Source organism: Mesocricetus auratus, unplaced genomic scaffold, assembly GCF_017639785.1.
Source record: "Mesocricetus auratus isolate SY011 unplaced genomic scaffold, BCM_Maur_2.0 Super-Scaffold_100011, whole genome shotgun sequence".
Taxonomy (NCBI): Eukaryota; Metazoa; Chordata; class Mammalia; order Rodentia; family Cricetidae; genus Mesocricetus; species Mesocricetus auratus.
Window position 1 is genome coordinate 8,199,769 of NW_024429195.1, and position 12,797 is coordinate 8,212,565.

A 12,797-nucleotide genomic window follows, 5' to 3' on the forward strand; every position below is an offset into this window, starting at 1 on the left:
TGTTTCAGCAACTGGCCACTTAGCACTGTTCGTTCTGTGTTAGCCAATGGGAGTGTGTGCCTGGCTAGCTAAGATGTGTGTAGACAGATTTGTGGTTAAAGGTGTGATTTTTAAACTTACTTTTTTCACTGCTAGCATAATTTAAAGTATTTCTATTTGAATATTACTATTTCTCATTTGCTTATTGTATACATTTTTCGAGTATCTACTACGTAGTTAGCATGGTTACAGGCAGTGGGGATATAGGCATGAACGTAGTGAGTGAAGTTCCCTTGTGGGACTTACCATTCCATTACTAAGCTACTGTGAAGAAAACAGATGCAGGTTAAGAGACAGTGGGGCTGGAGAGGTGGCTCAGCAGTTAAGAGCACCGACTGCTCTTCCAGAGGACCTGAGTTCAGTTCCCAGCACCCACATGGCAGCTCACACCTGTCTGTAACGCCAAGATCTGACACCTCACACAGACATACATGCAGGCAAAACACCAGTGCATACATGAATGAATGAATGAATGAATGGTGAATGGAGATAGGCAGTGATGGGGTTGGGGTGCTCCTTCAGAGAGTGGCAGGGGGAATGTCTCTGAGAAGTGGCATTTGCAGGTTAGTGAGTGAAGGAAATGGGCTTTGGGGGACAGTCTCGGGATCATGTTCCAGACACAGGGAACGGTTGTACGGATTGAGCAGGTGGGAGCAGCAGCAGAGGCCCATGCTAGGTCAGGAGAGTCGTCAGAGCCAGGGGTGAGTGGTGGGTCAGTCCCTGGGCTGCAGCCATGAAGATGGGCCTCCACTGTAGGAAGCAGAGGTGTGCCTTGGATTTAGCTGCCCTTTGGAATGATCTGTAGCCCAAGAATGTTCCTACCGTAATCTCAAACAGGTTATTACATTGTTAATAGATGTATTTTTTAAAGTAATCATTAGGGCTAAAACACTCCTTGTGGTCTCTTGCATTTTGTTAGTCATTTGAAGGAGGTGGAAACGTGATCCCGTGAGCCCCCTACCGACAGAATGTAGCATTTCCTCTTTCCGTGGCTTGGAGATTGATACAGATTAGTTAGGACCGATGATGAAGAATGGAATAGCATTTCTCCTGGATTTAAAATACAGAGAATAGATGAGAAACCACACGGTAATCATCCCCCCCAGTATACTACAGTACTTTGTCCCCTCTGATATAGTCTTTAATGTTTTCCCAAAGAAGCAGATTTCATTGTGACATTTTCATATATAAATATTGTGCTTTTCTTCTTATTTACCCCTTGCTACCCTCCAGTGTCTTTCTCCTTCCCCTCTTGACTGTCTCCCTTCTCTCCAACTACTCTCCTTTCCCAATTTTAAGATTGTCTTTACTCTATGTATTTATTTTGTGCGTGTGCGAGCACACTGGTGGGTGCCATGGTGCACATGTGGAGGGAGCTGTTGGGGGCGGGGCGGGGGCGGGGCGGGGGCAGGGCGGGGGCAGGGGCGGGGCGGGGGCGGGGCGGGGCAGGGGCGGGGCGGGGGCGGGGCGGGGGCAGTGATTCTCTTCACTTCCTCAAGGTCAAGTTTCTCAACATCTCTGCAGTGCTGTGTATTCCAGACAATTCTCCTGCCTCTGTCTCCCGTGTGCACCGCTTGCTTGTTTAAGTGCGGGTTCAAAGGTTTCATGGCAAGGTCTTATACCCACTGAGCTGCCCTGCCCCTCCTTTCATGACACATGTTACCAAGTGTTTTTAAATGTTATTTACTTGCTCTACCACAAGCAAGTGTTCACGTTATATCTATTTGAAATAGGCTATGGGTAGTTAAATTACATAGAGATGAAAATTTTATGAAACAGTAAGAAGTGCAGTTGCTGTGTAAACCTGTATGTATGTAGGCTGTCATGTCCATGTGTGTGCAGGCTGACGTGTCCATGTGTGCATGTGTGTGAGGGGGGCAGAGTTTGATACCTAGTGTCTTCCTCAGTTGCTCTCTGCCTTGGTTTTTGAGACAGGGTCTCTCGCTGAACCTGGACTGACTGGTTCTGCCCAGGGATCCACCTGTTTGTGTCTGTGTCCCCTCCTCCCCCAGGTCTTGTGGTACAGGTGTGCACCATTTAGCTCTGCCTAGGCACTAGGAATCTGGACGCAGGTCTCTGTGTCTGTGTAACAAGTGCCTTTTAGCCATGTCCTCAGCCCCTCCCCTAACCTTTTGTGTTTACTAAAGGGTCTTAATTGCTGGACATAGTGGTGCATCTGTGACCCCAGCTCTCTAGAGGCTAAGGCAGAAGAGTCACTAGTTCAGGGCCAGCCTAGGCTACGTATCAAGACTGTGACTCAGAAAAGAAAGGGGAGGGGATTTAGATGAGCAAAAATGACAAAAAGCAAAAAGGAGTTTTTAAAAATATTTATTCTGAATAGTTGAAGAGTGAAGTCCTAGTTAAGCAGATAGCGTTGGAGAGCGGAGATAGAAGCTGAAGGGTTAGAATGTGAATTGTTGACCAGTTGCTTTCATGCTGAGGTTCAGGGAACATGAGTGCACGTGACAGTTTGTGGTGGGCTCAAGTCTCCTCATCCCGGGTTCAAGCCTTGTTTTCTACATGAGACTTTCAGGAAAGTTTTGTCATATAATAAAGTTTCTAGGGCATGTCCTAACAACTATAAGAAAATAACTTGTTTTTCCTAGATCATTGTAGAAGATACTTCCAAAACTCCATTTAAAAAAATATTTCTTTGTGTGTGTGTGTGTGTGTATTATTGAATGAAATGTATTAGTTAAGGATTCTAATTATTTGCCTTAAGATAAAGAGAAGTGAACCATAGGTCCTTTTCTTGTCTGGTTATTTTATTTCTACTCATATTAACAGGGCAGTTTCTTTTCTCTGTTTGGCTGTCCTGGAGCTCACTTTGTAGACCAGACTGGTCTCAGATTCACAGAGGTCCATCTCTCTGCCTCCCTAGTGCTGGGATTGAAGGTGTGCATCACCATGACTGGCTCTGTGCAGTTTCCTTTTTTCTCTTTCTTTCCCTAGTGTGGTTTGTAAGAGTCGTGTCACCTTAAGCAGTAGAACCGATGTAGCAAACATAGTAACTGAATGTTTCCAATGTAGCAAACATAGTAACTGAATGTTTCCAATGTAGCAAACATAGTAACTGAATGTTTCCAATGTAGCAAACATAGTAACTGTATGTTTCCCAGCTTCACCACCCAGACAACAGCATTCTGAACCATCATAGGAAGTGATAAAAGAGAGCTCAGAAAGCTGGAATGTTCTGTTTTTCACTGTAGCCATCGTTTTAAGGATTTCAGTTTGGACACTGAAAAACTAATAGGCATAAATATGGGCAAGATCCCACCTTAGTTTTGGATGTAAGCAGGGACTTATGATAGTATTCTTCTCTGGAGATAGCCACCATCTTGAAAGGGGTCTGATGCCTGGTCATTTCCATCTGGAGTGCGTCACTGTAGTCAAGTTCATGACATTTTGGACTGGTTCTTTTTGGTATTCATGCTGCTTTAACAAAATAAAACCCATAACCCATCCAACATCCAGTTGCTTATGGGATTTAGTTTTCCCAACTTGCAGTCATTTTAGCCAACTCAACATTATTAATATTACTATTATTATTATTACTGTATGCATATGTGCATGTGTATGATGTCTGTACAAAAATGCAGGCATGCTAATGCCAAGGCTTGTATGTAGAGGGTGGGAGACCATTTTGGGAAGCCAGTTTTCCATATATACCCTTATGTGAACCTGGAGGTTTCATCAAGTTGCTAGGCTTAGGCAGTGAGCACCTTTAACCACTGGGCCATCTCACCAGCTCTGATGCGATATTTATTTATTGTCCGTACATGTGCATCCATGATGGACATTTGTATAGAAGTCAGAGAAAAAACTTGTGGAAGTTGGTTCTTCCACTGTGTGAATCCTAGAATAGAATTTGGGTTATCAGGCTTGGTGGTAAATGACTATGCCAACCTTGTGACCTGTTCTCTCTGTCTTTCTCTGTCTGTCTCTCTGTCTGTGTGTCTCTCTCTGTCTCTCTCTCTCTGTCTCTCTCACATCTATTATCGCACATCTATTATCCTCCTGCATGTGCACCTGCAGGCCATTAGAGGGCACCAGATCTTATTATAGATGGTTGTGAGCCAATATGTGGTTGCTGGGAATTGAACTCAGGATCTCTGAGAGCAGTCAGTGCTCTTAACCTCTGAGCCACCTCATGCCCTCTGATGTTTCTTAAAGCAAACTTTTAGCTGGCTGTTGATTCATCTGTTGATTACCACCAACCACTAAGTGTAACTTCACGTGGCGTCTGAGCTCTGAGCCTCCCATTCTCACTGACATGGAAGCGAGAGAAACTAGTATGCTAGTCCATGTACATGCTCCTACCTGATAGTCCATAGGGGTCCAGTTGCTTTGATTGCTTTAGATTTAGTCCGAGACCCTAGAATAGAACTAACTTGTCGGTGGGTTAAGTGTTTGGAGAGGCCATGATACAACTTGGGTGTCTTAACAGTCCTGCCAGCAGGTGGCGTTTTTAAAGCATCCAGAGGCTCAATTTTCCCTTGGGTTCGGTTAGCTGGGCATGGAAGAGAGTGCCGTGTCTTGAAGACTGTGGAGAAAGAATGCTAATCTGCTGATGACTTTGACCGACTGGAATAGGTACAAAGTGTTTTATGTTTGCTGAGCAACCCTTTGAGGCAACTGAATGACTCCCTTTCCCCCTGACTCCTGTATAGGAAGCTGCCCTCTGCCGACAGCTCCCCATGGAAGAGACCATGGCCTCTGTCAACCCGCCTGCCATGACCACGGATATGAGGTCCATCACCAATAATAGTTCAGATCCATTCCTCAATGGGTAAGTTCACACTGGGGGCCATTGGCTTCTGCTTTCTGACCTATGGAGTGTTTGTTTACATGGAGAAAAGGCAGGGTTCTTGAGGGGTGGGGAGAGTAGGGAGAGCTGACAGAAGAGAGAAAAGGAAGTTTTTTAAAAGCCATCTCAATTTCAAAACCTAGTCACATGACATGGAGTATGCCTCTCAGTGATTTGCACATGAGGATGAACTTTCAACAGGACAGTGCTATTTGGTAATCACTTGTAGGGGGCGGGGTTTAAAAGCATGCCATAGCAAATAGAACAAGAAAAGTCAGAAGTATTTATGGCGAAAGGCGAATAAGGTTTGGAGTTTAGTTACTAGTGTTAGTTTTCTGCTATGATGATGAAAATTGTTTCTACAAGGGAGCCAGGTGGAAGGTACATTTAAAAACTACTTTCTTTTTGCATGTTTGGTGTGAGTTTTAGGTTATTGCATAATTAAAAATTAATTAAAACAGAGATGTTGTGTTTAAGAGAGAGAGAAAGAAAAGTGATTGACTTAGCCAGAAGTATCTGAAAAATAGAAAGTCAGCCTTAATTGTAGACTTCATGGGGTGGGCTTTATGTTTTGCTCTTTTCTGCTCTTACCAAGGCTCCTGGTATGCAAATACAAATGAAGACAGAGGTGAAAAAAAACAAGTAGTCAAAATGATGAATGGATAGGTTTTTAAAAAGCGGTTTATTTTAAAGAACAGAAAAACATAAAGAAGACTGAGGTAGCCCCCCTCCAGGCTTGCTATATCTCAAGCACTGTTTGAGCCCATCCCTACACCACTAAGTTTCTCTCTTCTCGCCATTCTTTCTCATCAGAAAGTGGTGTGTGGTCATCACAGCCAACTTTGCTGTCTTTCTGGATCCCTTTTCCCCCGGCCTCTTGAGTGTCGGGGTTTTGGCATGGCCCACCATGTCTGGCTACATAATACTCCTTTTACCATTAACGTGTATATCTGTGAGCATTATTCAGCGCTATTTTTTTCTGGTTTTTACAATTTCTCCTAAGTAGTATATCATGTACCATAATCTGTACATAGACTAGGGTTCAAATGGTTATTTTGAGACAAGGAAGTCAGTACCCATGCGTGGGGAGTGGCCTGTTTTATCTGCATGTAATTCCTTAGTTCCTTAAGATCAGGTTGTACCTTTGAAAACTAAAGGGCCCTGTAGGATTTTCTCCCTTTCCCTGACTAAGTCCTGAGGCTGTGTTTTTACTGTGATCTTTGTTTAGTGGGCTCACGTTAAGGTCTCCACTTTTATTTATTTATTTTTCCTCTGTAGAGGGCCCTATCATTCAAGGGAGCAGAGCACGGACAGCGGCCTGGGTTTGGGGTGCTACAGTGTCCCCACAACCCCAGAAGACTTCCTCAGCAACATGGACGAGATGGACACAGGTAGGCTCACAGCCTGTAGCTGTCTGCAGTGAGCTTTCGTTTTCAAATCATCCCCTTGCCTATTGCAGTCCTGAAATCCAACGGGAAACACAAACCGTGAACATAAAAACAGGAGCTAAAAGCCCTTCCAATCCTTTCAATGCACAGGCACTACTACTCTTCAGGGTTCACGCAAATGTGGCTTCATATATGCGTGGGCTTTTGAGACCCAGCCCCCATCCTTTTCTGTACTGCCCCCTCCCCCCCCATTACCTCCTTTTAGTTGTAGGGAATAGTCCACGCTTTCCACTGGGATTTATACTAGTTTTGGTTCTTTGAGCATGTTGATCTTTTCATGGTACTTTCTGGTTTGGGGAAGGATTGACAGTAGATGTTCATCTAGCAAACCCAGAGGTCAGCTCCAGTTTCTAATGTAACACCCTCCTTTAGCAACTGGCAAGAAGACAAGCAGTCCCAGCCTGTGCATCCTACAGAGTAGATGCGTCCAAACTCCTGACGCTGGGACATGGCATTGTCATCTGCTAAGTTCATGTTTGAGACCTGCAGGGCTAGAGAGATGGCTCAGTAGTTACAGCACCAGCTGCTCTTCCAGAGGACCAGAGTTCAATTCCCAGCACCCACATAGCAGGTCACAACTGCCTGTAACTCCACATGAGTGTGTGTGTGTGTGTGTGTGTGTGTGTGTGAGAGAGAGAGAGAGAGAGAGAGAGAGAGAGAGAGAGAGAGAGAGTGATTTATTTTGCTTCCTTGAAATAGCATCATGAGGTGAGTCCTTGATGCTGTTTCCCACATCTTTCAAATTCTGGGAATCCAGTAAGGGTAAAAAGCAAAATTAAATAAGACAAGAGGGATGGGTACCTCAGGAAACATTAAAAAGATTCATTCTCTCCGATAGGTTTCTAAAATAATGTCCAGTGGGTAAATGGGGAGTGTTTTTGAAGCCATAGTACACAATTAAATGGTATCTTGAAAAGAACACAGGCAAAATTCAGCCTGAGTTGAATCTTTGTTCCTCGCTCCGTGGTAAACATTGTTCTCCATGGAAGCTCTGTGGGCCTCAGCTTCTCACCAGTGAAATGAGAATAATGTCCCTACCTCTGCCTCTCCATTGAAGAAGGGCATTGAAATGGATTTGATAAACACTGTGGCTCCTATTAATCTGGTCAAACGAGTGTTAGCTCACTGTGTTCGGTGTCACCTCTGTGAGATGTTTGTAAGAAATGGGCGTAGACTGCTAAAGAGAGTTGTATAGTATTTAGTAATACTTGGTAGTTCGCTGAGGGCAGGTGGAGCTCAGTGCTGACCAGAAAAGACTGTTGGATCTGCCAGTCACATTGATCACTTGCCCGGGAGCAGGTTGGCTGAGAACCCTCTCCCTTTGCAACAAGCACACCTGGCTGGACTTGTGAGAAGATGGAACAAAGGAATAGTAACATAATAAGTAAAGACTGGGCAGTCATTCACCCTTCCAGAATGTTCCATGAAAGTCATGCCTCTGGAAGACCTGCCCTTTTTTGGGGTGTGAGTGTGTCTTAAGTAGCTTAAGTGATGAACTTAAGTAACTAAAACAACAAAGATTTAAAAAGACCTCAGTTGCATTGTAGAGCCATAAGAAATACTCTGAGATTGTTAACCTTGATGAAGAAGATTGTCTCGTCAACGCATGCTTTCATTTCTGTGAGAAAGAATAGGAAGATCTCTTATATTTTTGGTTGTGAGCCTAGCTTTTAACGGCTGAGCCATCTCTCCAGCCCAGAAGAATTCTTTAAAAAAAGAGTTTGTTTGGCTAAAATACATATTCTCAAGAGTTAGCAGATCATAGTGCAATTTTGAACTGTTAAATTTTGTGCATGTGTGTGTGCGCCCGTGTGAGTTTATGTGTACCACATGTGTGCAGGTATCTGGAGGCCAGAGGGCGTCAGATTTTCTGAAGTTGTTTTACAGGTGTTTGTGGGTGCTGGGAATTGAACTCAGAACTTCTGAAAGAGCAGCCAGTGCTCTTAACCGCCAAGTCATCTCTCCAGCACCCGTAGTGATAACCTTAGCAGATGGACGACACAGCCCTGGATGTGACAGACACTCTGTAATTTTATTCCAGCCTGTGCAGAAGGCCCTGTGGTCCCCATTTCCAGGTGGTAAAAAGAGAATGAGACAAGTTAGTGTCCCTAAGGTCACAGAGTAAAAGGAACAGTCAGATGGTATCAGGTATCATGTATTTCCTCCCATAACACTGTTACCGGAAGAACATTATCTCAGTCAAATTCCAGATGCTTACCTTTCTAGAAGTTTCCTCAACCATGTCCTGTAGATCTCTAGTCTTACTGGGATGAACATTTTCTGAAAACAGGATGAGGTCACTAATGTGGTGTCGGTGGACATGGAAAGTGTGAGTTATGTTAGGTCTGCAAGTCTGTGTCCCCTTCTCAATAACTTTTAGAAGGAAAGGCTGGAGACGTGGCTCAGCGGTTAAGAGCACGGGCTGCTCTCCCAGAGGACATAAGCTGAATTCCCGCTACCTACACGATGACTCCCCACTGTCTTGTCTCTCCGCTTCCACGGGTATACTCACCCTCTACCCCACTGGGCATACACCTGTTGCATAGGCGAAACATGCAGGCAGAATACCCATATAAAATAAAACTTAGCTGGGCATAGCAGCGCACGCCTTTAATCCCAGCACCTAGGAGACAGAGGCAGGCGGGTCTCTGTGAGTTTGAGGCCAGCCTGGTCTGCATAGTGCGTTCCAGGACAGCCAGAGCTGCAGAGTGAGACCCTGTCACCAAAATAAATAAACAAATAAACCAACAAAAGAAGATTAAATCAAAAAAAAATTAAGAAGGAAGTAAACTTGCAAGAAGGACGTAACAGCTACCCTTCATTCTGTTACAGGGGAAAACGCTGGTCAGACCCCCATGGCCGTCAATCCCCAGCAGACCCGCTTCCCTGATTTCCTCGACTGCCTTCCGGGAACCAACGTTGACCTAGGGACTTTGGAGTCTGAAGACCTGATCCCTCTCTTCAATGATGTAGAGTCTGCTCTGAACAAAAGCGAGCCCTTTCTCACCTGGCTGTAATCACTATCATCGTACCATGATGCAGCCATGACATTTCCTGGGCCCGCGGAACAAGAGACGAGGGAAGCGTGGGCCTCCGTACTCACACTCCTCCTTGTCCACGCGGCCAGCTAATCATTGCCTGGTTTTGATTCATAAGAACATTAAGTTACACGTAAATAAATACTCTCTTTCCATTTTCTGCAAGCCTGCATTTCTGTGACAGATAATGCAGAATTGATTATGCAGAAATAACTTCTTTAAAAGAAAAAAATCCCTGCTACCCTATGGCTGAGCTTTGTAGGAATTAGCTGAAATTCGTATACCAATTGATTCTAAGCCATAAAAGCTGACCACAGGCAGTGAATTCTGACAGGCAGCTCGGTCCAGGAAATGTGCACAAAGACCTGATTTACAGTTTCAAAAACTGTACTGGTAACCATAGTAACAAATGCTTTAAAACTTATTTAACTTGATCTTTAAAAAAAAAACAAATCATTGTATAGATAGTAAATTTCTGCTGCGCGGAACGCAGTGTGGTTTGGAATCCATGCTGGCTCTGATGTCTGTTCTCGCTCTGTATTTACAAGGGCGTGGAGTCCTAATGTTACCACTCTTCGTCATCTTACTGCAGAACACCCAGCAGCTCACTCAGCTCTGCATGCAGAAGGGTCACTGCCGCGTTTGTAACAGGTCTTGCATGACAGATGGTGTGAAAGAGACCAGCTTGGTACTAATATGAACAGTTAGGAAACAAAACTATTTTTAATTGCAACTTGTGTTTTTGCAAAACACAGCTTAGAATTTGATGTCTGTTTTATGAAACACTGTAATTTTGTGGCTTATGACAATGGGCAGCCAAATGTTTTTGATAAATCAGTGGCAAATATGTATATTTTTATCTTTTGACTTGTTCTGAAACCATGAGGCCAACAGACATCTCATCCCGATGACACGCAAATTAACTGTTGCATTTTATATTCTGAGGTATTATCTGGTCTGCTTTCGAGATTCCAAGTGCTTAAAGTAATTCTGTCTATAGAACTGTTTGAAGAGCGTGGCAGATCTCCTGACTACAAATACAGAAAGGCCCCGTCACGGAATATCGTATAGATCTGTGCTTCTGAGCTGAGTAAAATTGATTGCTAAGTATGTTATCCTAGTCCTTTCGCTAAGTTGGGTACAAAAGGCATGTACTCAGTACCTCTTATGTAAGCAACTGTTTTTTGTTAGCTCTTAAGGACTGAGAGCAGCATGCTCATTTAGCAGGCAGCCTGTCTGCACTAGCAATGAAGTCCTTAGCTGTTTATTATAGTGAACTGACATTATTTATAATCTATGAATTTAATCTCTTTTTTATTTTTTATTTTGAAAGACATCAAGAATCTGGGAGGAAAGTTTCAGTTTCCAGCAGGGTGAGGGCTTTTTTTGGTTGAGGATCTTCAATGAGATCCCCTTTGGTCCATTGGAATATAAATGCACAGAGTACATTTGGTCTTGGTGGGAAGAGGCAAGTGGAAGGTCAGAGACGATGCTGTGGAACGTGGCGTACAGGCCAGTCGATGGGAAATGAACCAGACATGTCAGAACCCCTCAAAAGTGAGGCAAGCAGATGGGCGAGAAGTGCCCCAAAGAACAAAGCAACAATTTTCTCTCACGGCCTTCGTACCGAAAGACCCTGCTGCCCGAGAGAAGAGGGTTGGGTTGGGTGCACTTTACTGGGGTGGGGAGGAGGAGGAGGGAGGGACAGGGCTGAGGCTCTCTGGAGCTCTGCCTATGTACTTGTTGGAAGTGTCAACCGACAAGAACGTGGGCCACTGTTGCTTGCAGCTCTCTTAAGTGGTTTCTCTTTTCCTGAAAGAACCCAATTAATGTCCAGTTAATTCCTTGCTTCCTCTGAGCACCCAGAGGCGAGCGGGGATTTACATTGCTACTAGGTTGAAAGGGAGCACTCTTTCGTTTTCTCTTTTGTTAGCAAAAATTGCAAAAAGAGTTGCACATTCTTTCTGAGGAAAATCAAAAACAAACCAAAACACAAGGGACCTAACAAAACTCAGCAGTGTTACTGTATTTAAAAATATTTTTATACATGCATTTCAGTTTATTAAATGTAAAAAAAAAAGATACTCCTTTTTTTTAAGTAGTTAAATCATTGATGATTTATTTTACCAGGTTTTAGAAGCAATTTTCTAATAAGCTTGTGGCATTATGAAATATTAGGATAATTTTTTAGTAAATTAGTTTAGATCTTTTTAATGAATATTGTATTTTTCTAGAATAAAATATGGCCCCTGACTGTTTACTAATAGATAAAGCCAGATGTAATTTCTCTTGTCTTTAAGGCCATAAAATGTGGCTTTTGTTAAAAGAGAGCTAAAGCTAGACATCAGAATCAGACCTTTTTTGTCTAGTTCTGATTGAACCCAAGACTTCACGTGTGTTAGTTAGGCAGATGCTCTCCCCTGGAGCTACATGCCAGCCCTAGAGCAATTTCTCAGTGGTTCTATTATAGTATTACTGTAAGTATTAATACTCTCTAAGAATTCATAGTAAGGTGCTACTCATATAGTATCTCGTACAATAAGACAACTGTTGACTAGTCTTCTTAGTCCTAAATCAATAACATTTACCATATCATCTCCAAATTTTGTCATAGAATAGGCAACTTTAAAAAAAAAGTTTTTCCTCCCCAAGAAAATACACCTTATCGAAACATTTACACAGTGAAAACTTTGTGTCATCTTGTTAACATTGGGTGATCTCTTGGGCAGTGTCTCACTGTAGTATCTAGAATGTATGATGTGTTTCTTTCAATGATTTCCCAGTGTGTGAGAAGCATAAAAACAGAACAAGCCATAGCCTTCTGGGTACTGCTCAGCAGAAAGGAACTTGCAGAAGGTGACTTGAAGTGATGGGCGTATCACTGAGTGCTACGTTCTTACCATGTAACTAGAAGCAACTTACGAGAAAGGACAACTTTTGGGAAGAAAATGAAAAAAAAAAGCCATTCCAAAAAAAAGGAAACTATAGATTAATTTAATTGGGAAAATGGGTGATTGACAGAGACCATTTCCCTGACACTATTATACACATGCTAATACTTTAACTTAATTTTTTAAACACCTACATTTTATCAAATGAGACCTGTGTTGTTGATTTCTAATCCAGTATGTTCTGCATACAGGAAATATACGGTCAAATCCATCAAATCAAACCATTTTACCTGGAGTTTGGTTACAGGTTTTAATTCTCCATTCTGTATAAAAAAAATAAATACACGATTGAACTTCCCCTTGGGCCTTTGTCTCTCTCGTGTGGTGTGGTCACTTACTGACGGCTTTGGGTGTAACTGGAGAGGCTTCTACAGCCCCTGGCAGACCATGAGAAAGACAAGAAGACAGATTCTGTTTCATTTGATACACCCACTAAGACTTAGAAAACAAACAGGAACAGTGGTGGTGCACACTTTAATCCCAGCACTGGGGGGCGAGGGCAGTGGAAGACAGA

At 43.2% G+C, this 12,797-nt stretch overlaps 1 protein-coding gene across 2 annotated transcripts in view; it reads left to right on the forward strand.

Annotated features, from left to right (window-relative positions):
* Wwtr1 (WW domain containing transcription regulator 1) overlaps window positions 1-12,580 on the forward strand; it is a 124,354-nt gene extending 111,774 nt beyond the window's left edge. For both annotated transcript variants that reach the window (XM_005077900.4, XM_013119016.3), the window contains exons 5-7: window positions 4,710-4,828; window positions 6,125-6,237; window positions 9,127-12,580. In XM_005077900.4, the coding sequence (XP_005077957.1) occupies window positions 4,710-4,828; window positions 6,125-6,237; window positions 9,127-9,311 (417 nt within the window). In that variant the 3' untranslated portion in view covers window positions 9,312-12,580. The remainder of the gene's footprint in view (window positions 1-4,709; window positions 4,829-6,124; window positions 6,238-9,126) is intronic.
* The last annotated feature ends 217 nt before the right edge of the window (window positions 12,581-12,797 follow it).